Source organism: Glossina fuscipes, unplaced genomic scaffold (assembly GCF_014805625.2).
Source record: "Glossina fuscipes isolate IAEA_lab_2018 unplaced genomic scaffold, Yale_Gfus_2 1, whole genome shotgun sequence".
NCBI classification, from domain to species: domain Eukaryota; kingdom Metazoa; phylum Arthropoda; class Insecta; order Diptera; family Glossinidae; genus Glossina; species Glossina fuscipes.
Genome location: NW_023998415.1, coordinates 13,773,043 through 13,799,213, shown reverse-complemented (window position 1 = coordinate 13,799,213; position 26,171 = coordinate 13,773,043). Strand labels below are relative to the sequence as shown.

The window sequence follows — 26,171 nt, the reverse complement described above, 5'->3', positions numbered from 1 at the left end:
TTTGGAATTGAGCGAGTACGAGCCTTGAGATCGAGCACATTCCCTAATTTTAGTAGTAGTTTGATTTCAAAGAAACATCGCTAAAATCATTTGCACGTCTAGTTCATATTGAAATGCGTTCATAATCAGGAGCAATTAAGAGTACTTTGGAATGCTCTCTTCAGTTAAGCCACAACATGGGTTTCCAGCCGTATTCATGATTTTATCAATTTTGTTATCACCTTTTTCAATATCTGTTACGTGAATCTGAATAGATTTTGTGTTCTCGTTCTGTTCGAATAACATTGAATCGATAACATATCATACGGAGCGGGTGTACGCGAACAAATCATAGATAAATGCAAATGCAGTTTTGTAGACAAACGCAAACTGCACATGAAATAGTTGGAATTTTTTTTTATTTATTTTTTTTTTTTTGTCTTGCTTTCTTGTTCTTCTTGTGTTTTTTTTTTTGGATAGTGAAAAAAATTTACACATCGATCTATTACAGTTAATATGGAGTTCATGAGGGGCGTTGCTATTGTCTCGTTAAAATATCGATTTATTCGCATTACAACCATGCATGTATATATGTATACGCTTACCCTATATAAGTTGAGAAGTAAGTATGTGCGTGCAATATATGCCAAAAAAAAAAAAATAAAAATAAAAATAAATAAAAAAAAAATAAAAATAGATATTTATGAAAGTATATATATATACATATATATATATATATATATATATATACAGGAAGTTATACTTTATTTACAGTATTTTTGCAAGTCTACACATATTCTCATACTCTTCGCATATATGAAATATGTGCGTAAGTGCGTATATTTTATTCATAAGAGAGCCACAAGTGTTTTACATTCAAAATTCCCATGCAATCAAATGAATAGAGAAGAGACACTAGCTCTGTGTTCATGCTAACGAATTTGCCAATCGCTCAAAATTCCCCCTGCTTTGGAATATTGAGGAAGTATTTTGTAAACGAATGTGTTTTCTTTTTACTCTATGCTACTCTATATGTAAGTATATTATAAATATGTATAAAGTCGTGCACTAAATTTACTGAAAATGGATGTTTATCGAGCTACGAAATAAAATTGACAAATTGGAGTATGGTTGAAGGGGCGGTGCTTACGTAAAACGAAGAGCTAAACACCAATCATCATAATGTTCTACGCCTGCATTTTATTAAAAGTGAAAAGAAAAACAAACGAAAAGAGCATGGCTCTCTGTACCGGTGATTACACAAGCAATTGTAAGCAGATTGAACGAGCGTTTTCAGAAATTTCTTAACAAACGTTTGATATAAAGTGGTGATTTTGGCATAACGTCACATCTGCTGCATATATATACATATATATATATATGTATATATATAGATATACAGCCGTACCTAAACTTTTTTAGTTTCGGGTCGAAATCAAATTTTATAATAATAGTAATTAATTATATGTTAAATGAACAAAAGAGGTTTTTATTTCGCCTTTAATCGAGAATGACATTATAATCGGAATAGAAAAAGATCGAATATAATTTCTGAGCAAACCTATTGCTTATAAAGCCATGGCAAAGTGGAACCGCACTTCAATCAGTATATCAAACGAAATTCAACTAATACGTGGGGAGAAGTTGTATTCGACTTAGGTCGAATTTTCAAATCTTATTTACATATGTCGTATAATATTTGATAGTAAGAGAGAGAGAGAGAGACAGAAAGAGAGATAAAGAGAGAGAGAAATTTGCTTTCATTTATCATATATCGTATATTTTGTGTATTTTTTTACAATATGTAACAGTTTACTGGTAATAATCCGGACTAAAAGTATATTTCATTAACTCATATATTAAGAAGTTGTTGCTGCTATTCAACTAGAAACTAGATTGAAAACTAGAGATGCAAGATGCTGAGTTAAACTTAGCCTTCCCCAACTGAGAGTAATATTTTCAAGTTTTAGGGGCGACTATAATTTACTCGACCACAGTTTCTTTGAGAATTCAATAGATCGGAATGGTGATGGGGGGATGATGGTTACCATATCCGCAATGCAAATAACCTTGATGCCGAAAAATCGAAACGACAACAGGTGATGGAGTTTAGACTTTCGGCTCGGAATTCATATTTTGTCTGTAAGTTACGAGGAGTAATAATTTACGATGAACAATAGTTTGATGGAAATTTTTTTTTTTTTTTTTTTTTTTTTTACACATTCAATTTTATTCTCCTAATCCTAAATAAGTAAAATTGTAAGCGAACACTTAATACCATTTAGATGATTTTATTGGTTTAAACAGCTAATTAAGGACAAATTTAACAACTAACTTACCGCCCTAAGCTGAATACTTTACAATCTTGCGATAATTATTTGGAGGAAGATAAAAATAATTAGCAAGCAAAGTAATTGATTTTTAAACTTAACCTGAGAACAATGATAAAAAGCATTTAATTTGCTTTTTTATAAGAAAGCCGTCTTATAGACAGATGAATCTGACTAATTTGTGTTCTTCAATCAAAATATATATATTTTTTTCGAGTGTATTTTTGTATTAATGTTATGTGTACAATCAAACAAATTCCCTGCGTTACGCCACTTGAGTCTAAAGCACAATTCGAAATTTATGTATATTTGAATGATTTTTGAATAAACTGTAGACAGATATTTGCTGTAAAAATATTCAATTCGCTTCGAGAATTAATGCGAAGAGAAGAGCTTTCAAGCTCATTCGTCAATTGATTGATTTGGTGTTACCTCTGCTTACTGTATCTAGTATTGGTTTTATTATATTTACCTCTTATCTATTCTAATAGGTTTAACTTTGCTTAAGACAAACAAAAATGAAACCCAAAATTAATAAAAAATTATATTACATTAGGTTTTGCACGACTATAACAAAAATGTGGAAAATTTATTCGCCCGATGACAAGTTTTTATCATTTACCTGCACTTTGTCATTACATGTATAAATTAAAATCTGTATTTTTATAATCTATGTTCTTGACCCCTCTTTGGTTCGGCTATAATTTAAGATATCGATAAAAGTAAAAAAAAAGGAATAGAAATTTAGAAAATCGCTTAAAGTTATCGCCTTTTTTCCTCCTGATTTACTCGCTGATTTAATTATTCGCTGGTCCATTGCGCCAAGGCCAAGTTTCACGATGGTAATTATCCTGGCCTATAAACATTTGCAAAAATCTATTATGCATGTATTTGTGGTGAGTAGTTGACAAGAAATGAAAAGAAAAAGTTTTTCTACTAGGTAGCCTTAGCGGATCCCATTTTAAGACCGACTGGTTAGTTGCACAAAAACGAAAAAAAGGAAAAAAAAAAAATAAATAAATAAAACAAAAAAATTTAAGAAAAACTAACAAACAAACAAAACGGTTGTCATCCTCATAATGTTTGTTTTGAAACTTTGCAAGTGTGCGTCTCTCTCTCTCTCTCACTTGCATGCGCAAAAGAGAGTCAAAGTTTCGATCGCTTGCCTGGTTGGTTAATTACACAAACAGTGGATGAAAAACTATATTCTCACTTTTGAGTGTATTTTTATATTGTGTATATTGCGTATATGTGCGCACAGAACGGCAGTTTAGATTGTGTTGTTGTTTACCAATACCGGTTACGTTTTGTAGCAAGTTATCTTTTTGCGAGATGCTACTCATTCGCCCATACAAGCTGTCAGTTTGCCGAGTAATCTTGCGTTGTAATGTTGCGCGTTCTGAGATCTTGCGGCATCGAATTACATAAATCTTTAAATCTTTATCTCGACGTGTGTACACATACTATTTTTAAAATATTTCTCTATAAATGAAATTGTACCATATAATGATCAGCTAGCCAAAAAGAAGCGTTTTAAAGTAACATCTGCAATTTTTACGAAATTTTTAAAAAAAAATGTTCTAATCGATTTGCTCAAAAATTATAAAAAAAAAAAAAAAAAAAAAAAAAAAATTATACGTTTGCTAAAAATGTTTTCATCAAAATCGTAATTTTCCTTTTCACTTTTTTTTTTTTTTCCCCTCTTTTTTTTTTTTTTTTTTTTTTTTTTTTTTTTTTTTTTTTGTTTAATCCATTCCAATGATCGAATATAATCGAATTCGTACATTTTTATACGCGTTAATAGTATAAAAATAATTCAAAAAAAAAAAAATAATAAATAAATAAATAAATAAATAAAAAATAAGGGAGAAAATTGAAACAAAATGTTATTAATTGTTATATAAGTGCTATGTAAAAATCCACGTACGTATATATGTATACATAAAGTATATATGTATTTACGTGAATTACAAAGTAGATAAATTTTGTATAAAAAGCAAAAAAAAAAAAAAAAAAAAAAAAAAACGTATTTATTAAGATTTTACTTTTTGTTATTGGATTAAAACCCGCCAAAATTGTGGAGGCAATTAAAATGAAGGTAAGGAAGGATCATCATTTACATGTACGGGCCGCCGCTTTGGCTATGGTTTGTTTGTTGTTTGCATGCGTGCAGGGCAAAAAAATTTATTTTTAATATGATGAGTACATGACATGCCATTCAAAAAAAAATTCATTAGTCAGATCCAGTAAGCCGCTGCTCGTCTCTAATAATGCGCGCAGATAAAAATTTACTCCTTTTCTAAGCATATTAAAGATGCAGCGGTTTGTTTCTAAAAGTAATTTTTCAGGCTAATGCTTAAGATGGAATTATTATATTTGATTGTTTCATGTCGGACAACAATACAATCCTAAAAGACGAAAACTATCACGTGCTAATGATCACTTTTATAAACAACCTACAACTGCTTAACGATTCCCTGCTATAATTTTATATGTTTTTTTTTTCTTCGTGTCCTTAATAAGAAATTCTCAATCTCAAGGAACGCAGCTAGAGACAACATAGACAACCATTGAACCATTTTATGACACATATCACTCCTACTCTTTATCTATGCAGCGGCTATTAATACTGGACGAAATATTTGTTCTTAAAGCGAATTATGTCGATTTCACGAAAATTCGCAAAATCTTTCAAATAAATTTCAACTAAAAGTAGACTCGAACGATATTACAATTTCGATCAATTTTCTATTATAGGTTTCGCCTTTAGTGTGTGGTTGTGTAATATTTAATGTAATAATATTTTGTTTTCATTACTATTTCTGATCTTTCAAAAAAAAAACTATAGCAAAACGATTGTTTGTTTTTTTTTTCTTCTGAAATTTTAATTGCTTATATCAACAAATTTATAGTAAATAAAATTTCGAAATGGATCTGATGCACTCCCGGACTGCATAGATTCATAGATATCAATGTTTATATTTCCCATATATAAAAAAAAAAAGAAGAAAAGCAAAGGGCTTATCTAAATTTATTAATTCCCTTCGAAGTAGCCAAAAAAAGTTATATAGATTTCTTTGGACAGCAGCAACGTAACCATTTAATCCGTTGCAATGCATTACTTGAGTGCTTTTTACTTTATGGCACAAAATTTACTTCAATCAATCCGAGCTGAAATCATTTGACTTAAAATAATAAGTTTGCTCAAGCCAAATCTGATTATATTGAACTTTTAAGATCACATGCATTGACTAAAGAACTGAACTTGTAACATAACCTTTTTAGGTATATTAAAAATGATTATAAAAAAAAAAAAAACAACCTTGAAAAAAATTAAAAATTTCAAAACAGACTCATCCATAATCTGGTGTCGAGATTTAAAACTACGGTGAAAGTATATAAACACATATGTATATATATACGCAATCTATAAATAAAGTATATAGATTTAAAGCCTAAATAGCAAATCAAGGCCGTTACATTGGTCATTGTCGCTAAAAGCTTAGTTTCATTTTCTGCGTTTAGTTTACCATTGCTTACTTTCATTGCTAGATTGCTCTCTTCTTTCGTGATCTCTTGTTAACATAAAATTAATGATTTTTTTTTTTTTTTAAATAGATTATATATATTTATATATGGATAGCATTGCTCTCTAATTTAATTTCCTGTCTATGGAAGCTTTCAAGTAAAATCAAATTTTTCTTCTTTCTTTTATTTATTTATTAACGCATTAAAAAATAAATAAACATAAATATCTCACGAATTATGGTTTTATGAGTTTTCTACACAACGTCTTTCTTCAAAACGATCTGCAAGTGAGACTTTTGGGTGTCGTTGTAAGCGCCTATTACGCATTTAATAACAACTAAATGCAAGAAATTGATATATATATGTACTAAAGAGCATTTAACACTTTAATTCATCCTAATATCACAAAAAAAAAAAAGAAGAAAATTCAGTTTCGGTTTTAATTTTCCCCTTAACGTACAAGACAATGAAAGAGTAACAGCTTAAAAAAAAAACAAAAAAAAAGAAACAAAAAGCATGTCGTTGGAATGAAACCACCCAAACGCATTGGAATGCGAATATTCGAAGTAGTTACATACATATTATTACACGTAAACTTTTTCAAAAAAAAAAAAAAAATTTTTTTAAATTATTTATTAAAGATCGGAACACCGGCATGATTGGTAATCAGTAAAAATTTGGATCTAACAAACGAATGTCTGTAGCTATCGCAATATGCAGCGAATTCGAAAATTATTAATTTTTGTAATCGATAGGCATTTAAATTAAATTTTAAATATATATGTAAAACAATTCGAATGAAAAACAAAATAAAAATAAAAATACAAACTGTTCAAGTTACGCTGCATGTAACTTTGAAAAATTATTTTTCGCATTTAAAGTTTCAAGCAATAAAGCAACATAATAATAATATAATAGAATGCAATAAAACAAAATTTGTGAAAATCAAAATTTTTTTTTACCTTTCATCATTTTCTCTTTTTTTTATCTCATTCCTAATTATTTGAGGATGTTCAAGTCAAAACAGAAAAGGAAAAAAAAATCGTTTTCTAAGAAAGTTTTTAATGGAGCTAACCTTTGAAATATAAGACAAACGATTGTAATGTATATAGATATGTGGACAGAAAAATAGGTGTATGCGGTTTTATGCTGATGGGGATGGTGTTCTTTTCCATTCCATTTTCCCCCCCTCGTATATATTACATTTATCAGTTATTTATTACGTAATAACATTTCCGCGTATGAAAATGTGTGTAAGAGTGATGCTAAGCATAAATAAATATATATATGAAAGAAGTACCGTTTCAAAAATATCGCACGTTTCCAATTGGACAGTGTAAATAGGTGTATAAGCAAAAATTTGAAAAATAACCCAAAATATTATACAGAAGACTAAGTATTTTTATTATACATTTCTTCGCTTTTCCTCATCGTCTTCTCGATTATACTCTGGACTAAAGCAAAGTCTCTGCTCTGCTGTCCTGAGCAAGGGAACTTTCGGGGCTATTATTCCTGGTATCTAATTGATACGTAATAACTGTCGACAAACAGTTCGGGATGATTCGAAATTTCATTCGAAATTGCTGTAGATCTAGGCTCGCTTTGCTAACATTATCATGTATTTATCGGATGCAGGTGACATTTTTCTAACTGCTCCGCATCTCTCAACACTTGTTGTTTGGGAGGCAATAAAACTTGTATTTTTTTTGCCTGATTTCGAAGCCAAGAATGACCAAGCCTTCCTCCTTCTTGGCTGCAATGATGTGCTCGATCTATCTATTCATATTCTAATTTCTTCTCAAGGAATGCGATTTAGTTTTACAAATCGCCTTCACAGGCAACATTTTGCCGAACACTTCACTTTTCATAACTTGAAAGAACACGCACTTATTTCAGTGTCCAGCTGAAAAACCTACTAAATCTCTCGACTTTTTTGTGCAAGAACTCGCTCACGTTCGATTCGAGGAATTAATTTTGGATAGTTTTGTCACTTGTAAAAACTTTGTGTGAGCGCTTGTGGGAGCTAGTTTTATATACATATAGAAATGTACTAAAGCAAATTTAATTAAGCCAAATACAATTTGATAATTAATTTACTTACACATTCCGATAATTTCCAAAATCATAGCTATGCCAGTTTCACAGTCTAGAAGCTTTCGCGCTTTCATTTAATTATTTTCCTACTCTTACGAACATCTATCTACTCATGCCAAGACTATCTATACAAACACTATAATATGAGCGATGCAAAACAATAACGACAAATATAATCCATTCAATATTACCCTACACCTATCTATATTGTTGTTATATTAGGTGCTTGCCAAAACTTTGGCCAGCGACTTCTCTACGTGAAAATGATATTAGAAATGAGAAATATCAGTGTATATTGATTGACCTTTCTCTACATAATATAACTGTTATTCTATTTCATATTATTGATTTATCCGGCGTATGCTAGCGCTAATCATGGAGCACTTAAAAATTGCATTCTCGACTTTCATTACTTTTTTTATTTGAAGTTGAAGAAATCTGCTGTCCGAGCCTAACAAACGCTTTTAGAAGCTTATGATGTGATGCTGCCCCATTGTATATACCAATAGTCGGTCTTAATTTTAACGGTTTAAAAGTGCTGATTTTAATGTCAATAACAAGGCATGGTCTGGAAAGCCGAAAACATTCGAAGATAATGAATTCTAAAGCGTATTGGACGAAAACCAAGCTGAAACTCTCAATCAAGAATATTCGGTCAGCTTAGCAGTAGATGCAGTCAACTGTTTCTGCGATGGGAAAAATCGAAAAGGAGCGAATGTTGCTTGCCATGCCCAATAAGAAGGGTTTTCTTTCGTGGATCTATTACGACAATTTCAATACCCAAAAGTAGTGAAGCAGTCCAATGGAGTCATCCCGATCGATACAGAAACATAGTCTTCCTTGCCATAAGGTTTTGCTGTGCGTAGGGTGGCGTCAACGATTACAATCTTCTAAAACCGGGCGAAACTGTTATTGTCGATGGGTGCGGAAGTCAACTGAACGATGTTGTTTTGCGGAAAAGACCACGTAGTACCGACTAAAACGGCTACTACATGATGGCTACTGCAAATGGCATATTGGCCTCTTGTTCTAAACGTTATCAAGGATACGCTATTGTTGTTCGAAAAGGAAGTTCTGCGACACCCAGCGTACTCAACAGAGATGACACCTTCTGAATACTATTTGTTCAGATCGATGCAGCATGATTTGGTTTGCATGCGATTCCGCGAAATTAAAGAAGTGCGAAAATATGTCGATGATTAGATCGCTGGCAAACCAATACAAGTTTGTTTGACGCAACAACGTCATATTGCCAGAAATATGGTCAAATGTTGTTGAAAATATTTTAATTAATTTACATTGTACCAATCTTTCTCAATAAATAACTTTTTCGAGTAAAAATTGGCCAACATTTTTGCAAACACCTAATAAATACAAACAAGTAAGAAAATTATGTTTGGTCGCGATCGAATTTTTTATACCTATTAACAGTATTCCAAAAAAAAAAAATTGGCAAAAAACAGGGAAAGCAACGATGTTCACATTTTTGTAACACAGACGTCTTCTTTAGAATAGTTGGACCATTTTCAAATTATTTTGCAAATTTATTGGCGATATCTTCCTTTTTGGCGAACGGGAGATTGTTTAATACAGATACTGCACAGTTGCGCCGACGTATAGATGGACAAATGAACAGGTTAAAGGCTTCTTGAAGCATGCTTCTGCGAGTTGTCAAATTAATGAAAAAAAAAAAAAAAAATTAAATATTGGTTAACTGTAAAATTTGGTAGACGTGATCAGTTTCTTCTACATTTGTGCAAATTTATATGCAATAGTTTATGAGTAATAAGCAAAAATCAATTTTTTATTCCTTTTAAAAAACAGAGATGTTCTTAGTCTATGTAGTCTTTTAGGCGTGTTGTTCGTCAGATTTGGTCCGCTTTCAATACCAACCTACGTACGAAAACCTCTCATTTTTCTGCCAAATTAGAAGTCGATAACTTAATTTTTGCGGTCAGGAGAATGCTTACAACAGACCTTACTCAGACGGACAGACAGACATGCTTAAATCGATTCAAAATTCAACGCTGATTAAGAATACACAGTCTATACATTATCCTATATAGAGTCTCTCTCTCTCCCTATAAAGTATATCTGTTCCTAATTAGCGTAAAATTCTGAATCGATTAAATCGTGTCTGTCCGCTTGCGTCTCGGGACGTTAGGTGTTGTTGACACTCTGCTGCTCGAATAAACTTAAAATTTGGTAGAAACTTCGGGCGTTTCTATACGTGAGTTTGTTATTGAAAATAGGCCAAATTAGTCGGAGATCACGTCCACAGTAAAGCGTAAATTGAAAGCAACTCTGTTCCTCTAAGCAAAAATTTGGGCCTTTTTACTCATTATGATATATAGGAGGGTGCAATTTCTTACATTCGCTTAACGGAAAACTCTATTACAATATTTATGAGTGAAAATGGAAAAAATCAGCCATGCCCACACAAAGTTGTAAGTGATTAAATTTTTTTCCTTTTTTTTTTTTTTGATCTTTTTGAGGTCCTATGCGTATTAAGCATAAGGTAAACAAGGCATAATGTTTAGAAATATTGAATTGAATAGTTGTAACTTCAACACGGTGGACGTGACGACATGGTAGATTAATTTTTTTCTTAACAATATAATCAAAGATAAAATTTATCGCATTCGCATTATTATAACCATAAATAAAAACATGGACCCGGTTAAATATAATTTCCTTTCTTTCTGATTTATTAATGTATTTATGATTTTCTTATGGGTAAGTTAATGAAAAGCAAGTAAAAATCCAACATCACCTCGTTTAATACAGTTATTCATGTAATGACTTCTCAAAATAAGGCTTTTTGAAAAAGTTGTCCAAATAGTTGTTCAAATCATTTTCAATAGCACTTGTCCTTGGATAAAAATATGGCGATGCACCGACTTCCATCAAAATATCGCAAAAATCGCGCCGTATACGTTGAACACAAGAAAACAAGACTGGCAGGGGAACAGACAAGCTTATACTTATTCCGAAAGTTATTTTGACTTGATCGCGAAATTATGATCGCGAATGAATGGTCTCTTGGAGTTAGGTTTGTTATCGAAAATTGTAGTTATCAAATGATTCTTGGAACACATTCGGGACTTTTTTTTAATAAGCATAACTTTTAAACGACATATGTACATGGGTTTTACAATCGCAAGCCATAGATTTCAAATCGGCAGCAGTTAGTTTGTAACTTTCCATATTTTCTCTCTATATTTCACTCCCCCAGCTACTGTTAGCAATTGCATTGCCTTTTTTTTTTTTTGAGCTAGCGTTAGATGAAAATCAAATTTCTTTTACCCAATTATATAAAATCTATAAGAAATAATAAAAAAGAATAATTAAAATCTTTAAGTCGTAAATGATTTAAAGTTTTTACATCATCTAGCCCATGGCCTGTCGTTGCGTTGTAAACAAGTTCTTATCAAACAGCAATAATGCCTTAAATTTCACTCGTTTCTGATTTCGTAGCGGATTTTTAATAAAACCCATGTTTTACATATTAGATGTCGATTGTCGAACACTAAGTTAAGTTTATTTCTTAAGTATGTAGATAACCTACTATATACCTTCGATAAATGATTGGTCTTATCCATTTTCACATTCATATCGATCATGCACGCTCCTTCTTCAAAGCACGTCTACTCAGTATTTTAGGTAAGCACTTAAATTCTATATAAATAAGAAGCCTAAACTATTCAAAATATATATGAAAAATATTTCCGCAACTAATCTACTATTAGACATTGATTTATTTTAACTGACAAAGTTCACTCCCTCTTCACTTCCAATAAAACCAAAATATTTTTTAAAAAAATTGTAATATCAAGAGGAAAGTTCTAAGTCCGCTGATGGTCGTTCGAATTCGAATTTCTTTGCCCCAATAATAATTGTAGAATTTTGCTGCACGATAGTACCGAAGCTATAAATTCTATCTATCTCCACTTGATTTGGATTCCTAACTGGCTAAGTCCAGATCGTGATATCGTGCCAGCTTAAAATCATTGAAATACTTTTGCTCGCCTAGCCCTAGTTTCATTCCCTCAGGTGCTTTGATAGGACAGTGGATAGTGGAAATAGACATCCCGTTGAGTGCTATGGATGCATAGGCAAATTAAGTGTTTTACAAAAATTAGTTAAACGAATTGTTCCTTAATAAGTGCTTTCATCCATTTCTTCATGACAAACTTTTTCGTCATGTGTGAAGAGCATTCTCCAGCATTTAAGATACGAATCGATTTTATTAAGTCCTTCAACAGATTTCACCGCACAGCTTAATGATTTTTCCACTTCAGCCCCCCCTTCTTTAGTTCTTTAGTTCAGTGAAGAAGATAAGCTTGAACACGAAACTAGTGCTTTAAATGGAAGAAGCCAAGGCTCTCAACAAGCTCTCCTTCTCAAGGCTCTCAGGTTCGTTGATTATTTTGTTAACTCATATGAATTGAAGAATCTTGATTCGTTCCTTTGTCTATTCGGCAATAAGCTCTCATTTACATTTCGAATACGCTGGCCAAGAGAGATCAGTGATCCATACATAATAAAATGTGTATATATATATACCTTTGGTGGCACCTGGACACTGGAGTACATATGTCTCCAGATGGGGACAGCCCAATATGTTCAGACACAGTTCTGAATTTTCACATTAAGTAATCTGCAGTGTAACTCGTTAGTTTCATTGTAACCATGCAAAGATCCGAAATTTATCTTTAGAGAAACGTATTGATCGACAGTTATTCGCTCGTCCGCTTTATTACTTGACGTGAGGTTCAGCGTTCATAAAAGCCTCTCAGGGTATTTTGTTTTCACAAAACTTAGTCAATGTCAATTTGATTACAAACGATTTAAATTATTTAAGATTTTTAAAGACACGACATGTACGAGAACAAAACTTTTATTTTCAAGATTCGTCGGATTCGTTAATAAATATAAGATGCTTGCTACGATCTTTTGTCAAGCTCTCCCATGTTTGCTTCAGTTCAGGTTCAGTGCCGCATTCACAACTCCAATCTATATATGCCTAATATATGCGAGTTTTTTCTTTTCTTTGCCTCTTTTTTCCTTTGCTTTTATTTATATAACTAATTTTCTTTCCCCAAAGTTCTTCTTTTTATTTGCTTAGAATAGCGTTACAGATTCAATCTTAAGAGTTATGCTATTGTGTAACTGAACTATATCTTCTTCTCATCAATCTGAATTTTCCACATATAATATAATCTAATAAATAAAAATAAAATATAAATAATTCGAATGAGTGGCCGAAGGTGGGTAATCGCGACTAACAACTCAATGGTCGGTGGGTTCGAGTCTCAAGTGCGGTAGAGTTTTTAATAAAAGCCTATAGCCTTAGATGCTAGTGCTTTAAGAGTTTAGCCTTAGATTCTATGTCTCTGGCGAAGTTAATAATAATAATAATAATAATAAAATATAAATATAATAAGTAAATAAAGTTATTTATATTTTAAAATACTTTTAAACAGATTTCATATGCACCACCACCAGGGAGCCAAATGACATTAGAAAATCTACACTTTCGCGACTTGAAAAGAGAGTGGAGGGGATTCAGCTAAGATTTATTGTTCGCACGTCCAACTGCTAAAACACAATTACAGTTTCAAACCTTCATCTGGTAGAACGTACCCCTCCAACTCCTTACATTTTGACTTCATTTGTAAACTTTCAGTTTACATCGTTTTAGTTCGAATCGAATATAAAATCCGAAAACTAGCACACACGCGATACGATTCCGATTTATATATTCTTTCGCTTTCCCAATAAAATATTCTACGCGAATTGTTTTTTTATTAAACTTTTTTTGCAAGAAATGCATAAATGCATGTAAGGAACTCAATTCATCATATCATTACTTTTACTCTTTCGATCGGCACGGAGTTGTCTTTTATTCCAAACCAAAGACAAATAATTTTAAATAACATCTTTTTCTTCAACGGTAGCGTTATAGAAAATTTTGTACCGAACTTCATCCATTTTGAACTTCAGGCAGTATATTTTTTGTTCTGTCTTCGAGAGATTCAGTTTTGACGAAGTGCTCTCGTTTCATGTCGTATAAAACCCTACCTATTACTTTCTTAGAAAGTCGTTTCTTTAACATGTAATAATTAATAGCTTTTAAGCAGAAAGCAAACGTTTTTTTCTTTTTTTTTTTGCTTAGTGTTGCTTCCACTTTCACCAAAATCTCTGGAAAGCCAGAAACTGACGTTTAATAGTATTCACGTTATTGCCATGTAATTATTCAATACTTGAGCACATCAAAGCGGGGCTTAGATATATATATATATATATATACATCTCCTTACTATTATTATGCAATATGGGTTTGATTTGTAATACATTTCGAGCCACAGGGTGTTAGTTATCTCATTCGAAACTATAGCTGATAAAGTCTCCCGTTTTCTTGTTATCAGAAAGATTGCGGAAAGCTTCTGTAAAAAAAAAAAAGTATGTAGCTTAGCTTAATAAGATAGTTAAGGATGGCGAGGTTTATTTCACTTTTCAATATAATATATTCGCGGTAACTTAGCATATAGTTAATATGCTTATAAATTATCTTACAAAGGAGAAAATACCTTTCTCGCATTTAAATCATCATTGACTCATTTAATGCGGGAAAGAGAACTTACACCATTTTCATTTACAATCGTTCATATATTTGCGTGATGCAGATCAGATCGGCATGGTTGTCGGTGTAGTACCAGGATAACAGAATGTGGACTAAATGCTAAAATTTGATGCATTTATATAAATTCTTTTTATTATATATTTATATACATAAATTTATTATATAATATATATAAGTGATTATTATTATGTTTTTTTTTTAAATTAATTTACGCGAACAAATTGTAAAAATCAATTGCGACAAGCATACTGATAATAACAATTTTTAAATATTTCAATATGTTCTCATCAATAATTTGCAACATATATCAGACGTCGATCGAAATGCTTGCTAAAGTTACGTTATCAAAGAAACGAATAATCGCAATTCCGTATACTCCAAATGATACAACGACAATTAACAGTAAAAACCTATGGACTTTCATATGTAATATGCAGCCTGGGGCGATTATTATTCTAAAAGTTAATGCAATAATTTGTTTTTGCACAGTGGAAAATATGATTGTCTTCTTTTCTTGATTTGGCAAGTACTTATATATATACATATATATATATATATATATATATATATTTAGTGATTCATTTGACAAAGATTTCGGTAAAAAAAAACTTAGCTTAAAGGGCAATAAGTTCTTTAATGAAATAAGCAGACAGAAAAAACAAAAAACAAAAAAAAAACACCTTTTTTTCCTTTAAATTCTGGCTAATGTTCCAGATGTCTTTTGTATGAATAGAGAAAATTCCCTAGTTAAACGTTCTTATGTTTTTACATATACTAAATATCTACAGAGTGTAAAGAAAACCTCAAGGTACGTAGATTTTGTTTGCGTATTCAATAAAATGTTGTCATTCGTACATTGAGACCTAAATTGAAAAACAAGAGAATTTAATAATTGATTTGCAAACCCCTCTTAAGTCTTTAAATCTTAACATTTTCTAATTTGACTTTGAAACAAAGCAATACACTTAGAAAAACGTTATAATCAAAAGTAATGACAATGACAAGACCGCAGAGAAACGATCAAAAGAGTTTCTTTTTTAAATTCATTTCAGTATTTTTATTGCGTCTTCAGCTTTCGTGATCAGATTGACTTTCAACCACGGACCGGACCCATGATAAGTTTAGCAAATTATTGAAATATACGAACAGTGAGAACAGATTTTCCCAAAGGGCAAATTTAATTCAATTCGAAAATACTAAAGCCACTGGCGATCGAGTTAAATTCATACGCTATGCAATGTAAAGAGTGACTACAAAAACGTTGATCATTTATCATTCAATACGGTATCCCTTTTATTGTGAATTTTCGAAAAACGTTCGATTTCTTCCCCAAAAATGGAAGTATCGCGAAAAAGAAACAATCACTTTAGGTGACAGACGAAAAGGCGCACATTAGGTATGACTACAATATCAAGATAGACTTGTCTCTCTTAACCTTTCTCCCGATTTTGGGAGTGGGATTTGTGTCAATGTTTAAAATGCAAAATCAAGAGATCAATATATTATCGAAGACACCTTTTAAGACAGAATGCAATTAATTTTATCTGATTGAATTTTTAAAAATAATGGAATGGAATTATTAAGCGAATACTTGTAAACAGCTACGAACGACTCAAACAAGAAAATCATCGAATCTCAATCGATAGATAGATATATGTTATGTTGAATGTTAAATAAATAATAAAACAAGTTCATATTTTATGCAGAAATCTTATTTCAACATTTTACAAGACATCAAAGAGATTGTTCAACTAATTAAGTTTAAAAGAGGACATGCAAAAAGGAAGAGACTTTGACTTTGACTTAAACACCAGCTTATCGGTGTTCGCGAATGTTTAGTCTACACAAGAAATGGAAAGTTACGGACCGACAAATCGATTAAAGAAGAGATGAAAATTTGTCAACGAAAAAGACGGATAAAAGGCGACGCTTCGTTAAACGCTTGACCATGACGGCTTAATAAAAGAACGTTAAACCATGGATTTAAATTCTTCATCTTAGGAAGATGACTCTAGGGGTCATCTTAAGTGATTATTCTAGGATTTTTAAATCAAATCTGGGCTTCGATTAAGATCACATTGAAGAGTGTAGTAGTAGTATTAACATTTAAGTATCATCCAGAATTAGTTGGGCAGTCTTGAAATATGAAATACAAACGTATTTTATTTTCTGTGTAGGCAAAAGGAATAATAGAAATTTGCTCTAACAAATATTTTATGATTTTTAACAATCGTCTGGCAGTCAGTCCGTCTGTCTACCTATCTATTCTACAACTAAGAGTAATATATATGTGCGCACGTACATACAAATATACCGTATGTAGTAAGTATTTGTGGTAGTTCACATAAAAACACAATTGTTGATAAAAAGCATTTAAATAACCATTCTTTTGTATTTAAGGCCGGTTGCGTATGCGCATGCGCCTGCAAAGAATCAATAGCAAAAACGGACGATTTTCACAGCTATGAAAAAAAAAAAAAAAAAAAAAAAAAAAAGTTCAAAATCATAAAAATACAAAAATGTGTAAAAATCGAAATATTCGAAAGTCAGCATGACTTTTAGCAGGTAAATGCGATATTTGCCACAAAACAAACGCACTCACTCACAAGCCCAATGTATTTAATAATAAATTGAAATTAACCGAATCTCTGTGTCTCTCTTTTATACCACACCATGTCAGCATAGACAATAAAGGCAATTCACACAATTCACAAAGGTTCCCCCTTCAAGTGGTTATTGTTTTTGTCAAAGGACATCCGCAAAATATGTACGAGTACGCTTGCATGTAGTTGTTAAGGATGCTTAGAAAGAAACAAATGCATTTGATTTTGAGCCCAAATATAAGTACATACAAATAAAACTGTCTGTCCTCTCTAAATGATATATATATATATATATATATATATAAAATCTAACTCAAGTGAGCGGACTTTTCCATTATATTGTAAATGCGTTTATATGAATATGTGCCTATATACGTTCAAAATATAATTTATTAGTTGGGTGCGATAAAGATTACAGAAGATTACATACATTATTTGCATGGAGGTATTACAGACATCAAAACAAAAAATTAGCAAATATTTAGTCAAGTTTAGCTTTACGGCAACTATTAAAGAAATTATTTGCTATTTGTTTAGAGCAAAGCTTTAATTCGTTCGTTGGGGAACCGGAGAAGAACTTTGAATTTGATATAAATAATGTTTTGTTTACATAACAAAAGCGTTATTGTGCTATTTAAGAGAAAGTCGCCTTTACACACGATCGAAATGTTAAAACGGTTTCAAAAAAATTTTATTGCCACCGAGCAGCTTGACATTTCATCATTAATAATAAATAGTAAAGCGAACATCTCTTTAAACTCATATGGGGAAACCCTTAATTCGATCAATTCCTAGATGATGTGACCTTAGTATATATTGAATAGAGTCGTCGCTCGCTCTCATTAGCCCGTTATCTCGTTTGCATATTATTTACGCATTTGCTTGTCGATTGATTATCATGTAAATTGCTTATCACCGTTGGTAGCATTTGCAATCTTAACAAAGGGCGCAAGCTTTACCAAAATGCGGGCGCAGAAAAAGCATTCACAACCAAACTCACTTTACAGAAAGACTTCTCATTGCCCGGCAGTTTTAGGGCCTTCTTTAATCACATATATATTGCACTCTCAGTTTCTCAGTTTCTTACACTTATAAATGGCGAAGAGACGAGTAATATATCCTTTAGGAATAAGTATGGGATGCTGGAATCAGTAAGAATGGTCTTAGATTGACATCAATCGTTTTAACAAGAATTCTTACATTAGTAAACCACAGAAGTTCGAGGACTTTAACGAAGACATTATACTCAAAAGCGTCCAGTTTTTCTAACGCCTATGTGTATGAGATGTGTATGAAGAAAATAAAAATGAATTTTCAAAACGCTTGTCCCCATACTATAATCTCCATGTTCTTATGCAGGTAACTATCATATGCAAAATATGCTTTTATCCACACAATAGAAAGCTTGAAAACTTGATTTACGTAATCGTACATATCTCCTGTATAAACATTGGTTAGTGTAAGAACTACGCCTGCGGGTTTGATTAAATGACACGTTCACAATTAAGAAAATAAGATGCTATTCTAATATCATCGCCTGATATTGTGATGACCAAAATTTTACACAAAACGAATCTAAGTATTCTATTGGGTTTTATTCTGGTTTTCACATTGCAATGTCAGCTTTCTTTGGAATAACTTTCACGTACTCGCATACGACAGTACTTTTTCTTATTCAAAGTTTTTTTTTAATAATCCCTCAGCGCAAGTCGTTCTAGTGAATTGATTGTAATCTAATTGTAACTTTTTTCACAGGGCTCTGTCGATTGATACCGACATGTACTCACTAATCCAAATTTTAACGTAACTTCCATGAACAGTAAGCAGAATAGTTTAACTCAGTTTACCTAATTTCTATGCATTCAGTGAAACGAGAAGACCTCTTTTGCAGTCATTCCAGTGGAATGTGGAAATTTTAATTAATAGAACGCGATTTGCAACAATTAGCATTAGCAAAATGCTGGTAGAAACAAGACTGATATTAATAGGTTTAACGAAAGGCAGAAATGACTTTTGAGTTGCTCTCATGTATCTTTAGAAATCGGTTCAGTTTTTTATGACCGGGTAACTGAATTGAATTAAGAGGAAATTTCGGTTTATATTATTCAGGCCGAAAAGGTTTATAATAAAGGAATATAAATCTATTCAAGTTCTTCATAAGTCTTGATGATCAAGCTCTAAGCTTAATTGGACGAATCATGTAAAAATTGGTCTATCTAAGGCAAATATAAGATAAATTTGTATATGTTGGATAAGAGAAGGCCATCTTGTTATATTTAATTCTATTGTATCAGTAAGCGATGAAATGATATGTGGTGATGTATAAAGTTTATAAAATGAGTTTTAAAAGAATTGCAATAGAGGGCGTTTTCAATATTATATCGCGTTACTTCATAACCTATTCACTATTATGCTAAAGCGATTCGTCTGACTGGTCTCGATTATACAAAAAGATTTCGACTAACTCGGTCGTAGTTTCAAATCTGCTTTAAGACTTTAATCTAACAATTTATTTCTCGGGGTAAATTAATAATAATAATAATAATAATAATAATATGTTGAATTGTTATCGTTAGGCTTTCGGGCATCTCTCATTTTATTGTAGGGTCAAAAACATGACTTTAAAGTTTAATGTTAATAATAAAACCGAATACTGACGACACGACCGTTTGATGAAAAAAGCCGGGGGGCTGCTGTGTTGACAGTTGCTCCAAGCTAACAAAACCATCATCAAGGAGCGTTAAGCCGAAAAACAAAAGCCGCATTGGCTGATTCTTTAGCATGAAGATACTCGGCCTCATATTGCAAAACTCATCTAGCAAGTGTTAGCAATATTGAACTGGAATATATTATTATTATCGTTGCATATTTCCGCTTCTAATAAATACAAGTTTTAACCGATAACTTCTTAACTGCCTGAGTATCACTTTGATTCTTACGATGATATCCATTCTTGGATACGCACGTAAGGTAAATTATGCTCTCGGCAGGGGTATATGCGAATACACGTTGAGTGGGAATGAATTATACTTTCGCTAATTTTATCAACTGCTTTTACATTAACCTTTCTAACCATCGTCTTGATAAACGGTGGAGATTAAAGGCGAAGAATTGCAATTGCAGTACGTTATGATTCGATGTCGGTGCGATATCAGGACGCTGTTTTCTCTATTAGTGGATTCTTTAGCTGAGTCTATAACTGATAAGGACCGGTACATATGACATACGAGCATACGAACATAAGCAACAATTTATGCTGCGTTAAGAGATTTCTTCTTCTCCAACTACTTAAGTACGTTAGTGAATAATTTTTATTTACCGTTAATATCTTAATTTAGATTTACACGCGGCGGTGTCATTAACACATTTTCAGCAAACGTTTGTAAAAATTTTTCAAAAGTCAAAAAGCACTGATTCTAGGTTATACAAGATGCATCCTGCAGTGAGATCTAATTGTGTTTAAAATATTCCTTCTGATCGGTTTTCTTCTTATTTTGATTATAATAATTGGCCACGCCCTTTTGTCGAAATGCTCTCTCATTCACATATTATTGTTTTAACTACAAACGCATGCGTTTTACTCAAAAATTTAATGCATTGTTGACGAGGGCTACTGTTTAAAGGTGTAAGCATCACTCAAGTATCGTACGCTTAGGAGGGTTGAGACAATTTAAAACCTTTTTTCTCATTCGTGCCTAAACAATATAGTGTGGAAAATTGACATATATCAGATTTAAAATTTATTGCGAAACGCATATACATCTGGACCTACATGCGTTCATACTGCAAGTAAGCAACCACTGTTTCAAAATAATATTTGTTCGCAATTTGTGCGAGATATTGGTTATTTAACATTGAAAGGAACCTATCTGAAGATATTTTTTTTTTTTTATTTTTATTTTTTTTTTTTTTGAGACAATATGGTAGAACGATATTTGTGTGTATAATATGTAATTTGAGAATTATGTACAAATATGTGAATGTTCAATGAGAAATTAAAACTGTATTTAACGGTTACATTTTCATGAGTGAAATAATCAAATTTATCCTTATATGTGCGTGTAACAAAGTCGCTTTCCTCTGCAATTCTTGCAATTCTCGTGTCTACATTTCATATTCAAATTTCGTTAATTAAAACGGAGAATGACGGATCTCTTATTTGTTCATATAAAATCGAAAAGTCAGTTAATGCTATGACGCTTATATTATTTGTAAAATTTTATCAATTTGCACCGAAAAAACGCCCGTCGCTTCCACAAGACCAGTGTCTTCTTTTTCACGGGTATGTTGTTTAAATGCTACCCGCTGTCACATGGGTTTTTAAATTTTCTCCTCTTTTGGGAGTTTTATGGTCGGTTTATTCAAAAATTCGTTAAATTATTGAAAAGACACCTTTGAATAGATCGTTTGAGTTGGGAAATGTAATGGTACCACAATAAAATGAAAGTTTTTACTTAAAACTCTTTCGTCTATAGCTAATGAATATCAGTATTCTGCTCATGCAATCGTACGCAGTTTTCGAAATTCATCGGCGACTATTTGCCCAACACATTGTCCGCCCATCTTTCCGAGAATTATTGTAAAGTCATTTATTTCAATTCGTAAAGAGTTCCTTTGCAACAAGAAACTATTTATGGAAACATCCATGAACCCTCCACGCATTAGCAGTAATTAGTAAGACACTTTCTCGGATCTGTTATGCTCTTTCCAATTCCGTAAAAGAAAACATGCTTTTTAAGCAACTGTACGACTAGGCTGGCTGTATGAGTTTGTCTCGCGACTTAGTCTTTCTTTTTCTCGAATATCGTTGCAATACCGTTGAGCATAGTTGGGTACAATTCTTTTACGACGGTATAAACTAAATGAATTTAAGAAAATTAAATAAATTTACAATATTTAGACGATTAGATTTCTTAGTCATAAATAAATTTTTATCATTTTCATTAATAACACGTAATAACAAAAAAAAAAAAGTTAAAAAGTCTGTATTATTATAGGATTTCGCTTTTTTGAAATGATTTCCTCAAAATATAAAATAAGTGAAACGCAAATATTTGCATAGTCAAGAGTACAATATATTTAATAAGTTTGAAATATTCTTATCATCTGTTATTCTACTTAAGATCGTTTCTATACTTCTATAATATGCTATAAAAACTGATAACCTGGGATTGGGGGAAAAAAAAAGCCTAATATTGATATGGACGTTTTTACGGCTTATTTTCAAATTATTTCCACGTCTTTCCTTTTAGGGGCAGACAAAATCATTTAAGATAACATCTTATAGCTAAATCGCTTTTGTGTAATCTTTTGAAGGTGACATTTCCCAATGAATGTGTAATTAATTATATATATTTACTTGATTTTTCTTCGAAAGATGAATTTTTTTAACTCATAAGGGCCAATATAAATCTATTAACTGACAATTCAATGATCGCGACTACAAATCTCGAGTCCGGTAGAGTTTTGAATGCAAGCGAACCGGTAACTTTTACATGTCCATACTTTATAAATAAATGCATTTAGAAAATGTACACAGAATGCATACATGAATGAATAAATCTACTGGCAATTTCCCTCCAAGCTTTTTGATTCGAAAGTGAACGCAATCCTTTCACGGATATAATTCTTCCCGGACTTAAGACTATTGTATAAGAATATTGAAATTGTCACCTACATAAGATGTTCTTCTCGAAATTAACCTCGCGGCATAGACTCGGTCTGATTTTCATCTTTTTTTTAGCTTTATGAATGATTAGTTGAGTTTCACAATCTTATATAATGAAGAATGCATTATATAAGATGGGCTGAGTATGATGTTAAGAACTCAAAATCAACATTGACTGTAAACACTTCATATAATTTCGATTTACGGCACGTTGCGACATTGGTCGCTCATTTATCGATCAGTTGCAAACGAAGAGATAAATTTGATATATGTATAAATAAATGTACATATGTGCAAAAAGGTTTTCTCGTTCTTGAGAAGAGTGCACACAAAACGAAAATCACTTAATGTCAACTCATGCTGCATGTTTTTGCAAAATTTATTTGTAATATTAATTTTTAGAGTTTCGATGAGCTAGATGAATGCGCAATCAATGGCCTGAGATTCACATTTCAACCTCACATCATGTGTATGAATACAATGTTAGTTTACGCTTACATATATATATGTATGTGCATATATATGTGCATATACGTGTAGAAATGCAAATATCCATAGACATATTAATTCATGATATACATGAGTCGTTCGGTTGCGAAATCGGTTAACATCATTAAAGCAGATGCAACTTCTAACCTATCCTATATAGCAAAGAAAGAAGAGATAATAAGTAGTTCTAGACGAATCTTTAAGACCCATCATCTTTATTTTAAAATAAAAATTCTAAACTACAAAATGGAAAACCATGCTAAGCCTAATAAAGGAACACAAAAAGAGAAAACATATAGAATTTCGATACCCTACAATATTGTATGGGCGCGGCTGATTAGTACAAATTTTTATCGCTATCTATTATAGTTTACAAGCAATGACCGAAAAACCCAATACCCAAACATCCTTTAACTGATTTCTCTTATTTTGAATATCGATCAGTAGGAAACAATTTCCAATGTTTTCGTTGAATTTTAAGCCGTTTTGTGTTTTGCGGAATTCTTACATCGGTTCAGAACTGTCCACCGCTATGCATACTCTGTAAAATCTCCGAAGCTGCTTTCGGCAAAGATTTTGATGGGTATAAAATTGTTGGGTGAAAAAGGGGAACAAATTTATTGCTTCTTTGCACATTGGACATATGGTAATTTCTGCGAGTTATTCTTTCTGATACGTAGAAAATCAAAAATTCAAATCAATTAAATGTATTGAGTTGAACTGTTGAAAAATTTGATCTGATTACATCATATACTAATTGTATTTGTATGCTTTCAAAACTTTTCCGGATTAAAAAACATAATATATAAGATCAGTCAATAAGAAACTGCTCTAAAAACATATATGGAAACATATACGTTATTGGTATCAATCTCCAAGCGATATGTGCCAAGAATTTTGTGACATAATTCGTGTAGTAATGAATCAAAGTTTCATCCATCGTCTCATTACGCATGAATCAATTCTATTTTTATTTCACTTACACAGCGCCAAATAGCGCGTGGTCCATTTTGAACAGAGCTTTCTCATGAACAAATATTCATACAACGCTATAAATACACTCTTACTAATATCCTTAAGGTGTCAACTAACTCATGCAACTTCATTTTACGGTCTTCATAAACGAGAAGAAGCACTGCCGAATTAATGTGAGCAGGCTGTTCGACAGTGTTTAGAAGTTTATTTTTCGACAGACAAGAGTCACCATAACATTTTTCAAGCCAACGGGAATTATGAACGCATTATTTCAACTTTTCCTTTAATACACGAAATTCAAATTTTTTTCCATTATTTTGACAGTTACAAAGGTGGAATCTTTAAAAATAGTCCAACTTGTAAACCAACTATCTGAAGCTCATCAAATTTTTGGACGTATCGTTTGAAAGTTAATACTGTCAAGAAATTATATGAATTTGTTGGCAGTGATGTTATATATATGTGTCAAGTAGAAGACTTATTGAGTTAATTCGAATTGGTATCTGGGATACATAGCAATGACGTTCGCATGTAATCGATTTTTTGCATTAACCTTCCATTATTAAAAATTTAAATTCTGTTGGCTTACGGGAGCTTGTCTTCTTGTGAGCAGTTCTAAAAAGCAATCTCGATCAACTCAAACTTTTAATTAATTTTCAGTTAGTGTCCCGAAATAATGCGTATATTTCATCGACTTTATTTTGGAGAAAGATTAACGTTTCTCACATAACGACTTTTTCAAAATATCGCTTTATTTGGGAAAGCGCAATATTTGTCATACCTAAGCCTGTTCGCCGTATATGTCTTGAAAATGGTATCCTCTAGACACAGATTGAATACACAAATAAGTAAAACAATAGATAGGCAGATGGTGGACTTGACAGACGGATAGTCGGATTGTTCGAATTGATTGAAAAAGGGATTAATATAATAAAAGATGTGCCCTTTGAGCCTGCCTGACTTAGTCCCATATCGTTTGAAAGTTGATACTGTCAAGAAATTATATGAATTTGTTGGCAGTGATGTTATATATATGCGTCAAGTAGAAGACTTTCTATTGAGCTAAGAATGAGGTATGTTTTGACGCCCCAAGCTCCTTTACAATTATTTTCAAAAAGCATCATCCATTTTTCTCTATCAATTTGAAATAAATCTTTGACATGAGGGAATGTTCTTTTCACATATATATTACTGCGATCAAAAAATAATGGGAATTTGTGTAATAATTTTTTTTATTTTTTTAATCTCAAAGTGTTTCCAGTCCGACAAACTGCACTTACGCCATGAGTCTGTGACATAAGGTATCTGTTAAAATGATTTGAGGTAATCACAATGAAATGTCCACCGCATCAGCCAGAGTTCTATGTGTCAGTTCTATCGACAATTTTCGAGCACAAAATCTTTGATTTGCCTGATACAGCTTTCGTCAGTGGATGTTGATGAAGATCTTGAACCCTCGGCCTTCTTTGTAACAGTTATAAACATGTTTTTTTGCGATATTTTCTCATTGCTAAAGCCCTCCTCGAGGATCCTCAATATTGCCGCAGCGGAATATTTATTCCGCAAACAAAATTTAATAAGAATTCTTTGCTCGACAAGATCAGTTTACAAAACCACGTATAACTCTGCAGCAATTGAACATATTGTCGCGAAACTGTGCATAGCTGTTGAAGACAATACTAACAATCTAGAAATATATAGTTTCATGACTATACGGTGTTCGCGAAATTTAAACGCAATCTTCACCTAATTTTTTGATAGCCGTTGTATGGGAAAATCATTGTAGAAATGCTAGAAACTAATTGTTTCTTACTGTCTTATACTAATGATATCGAAAAATTTCTTGCCTAAAGCGTAAA

General features: G+C 32.0%; 1 protein-coding gene across 2 annotated transcripts in view; it reads left to right on the top strand.

The window, feature by feature from the left end:
* Positions 1–4,313: 4,313 nt before the first annotated feature.
* The window catches only part of LOC119632291 (LIM/homeobox protein Awh), a 47,010-nt gene continuing 25,152 nt past the window's right edge, over positions 4,314–26,171 (top strand). For both annotated transcript variants that reach the window (XM_038025124.1, XM_038025123.1), the window contains exon 1: positions 4,314–4,407. In XM_038025124.1, the coding sequence (XP_037881052.1) occupies positions 4,402–4,407 (6 nt within the window). In that variant the 5' untranslated portion in view covers positions 4,314–4,401. The remainder of the gene's footprint in view (positions 4,408–26,171) is intronic.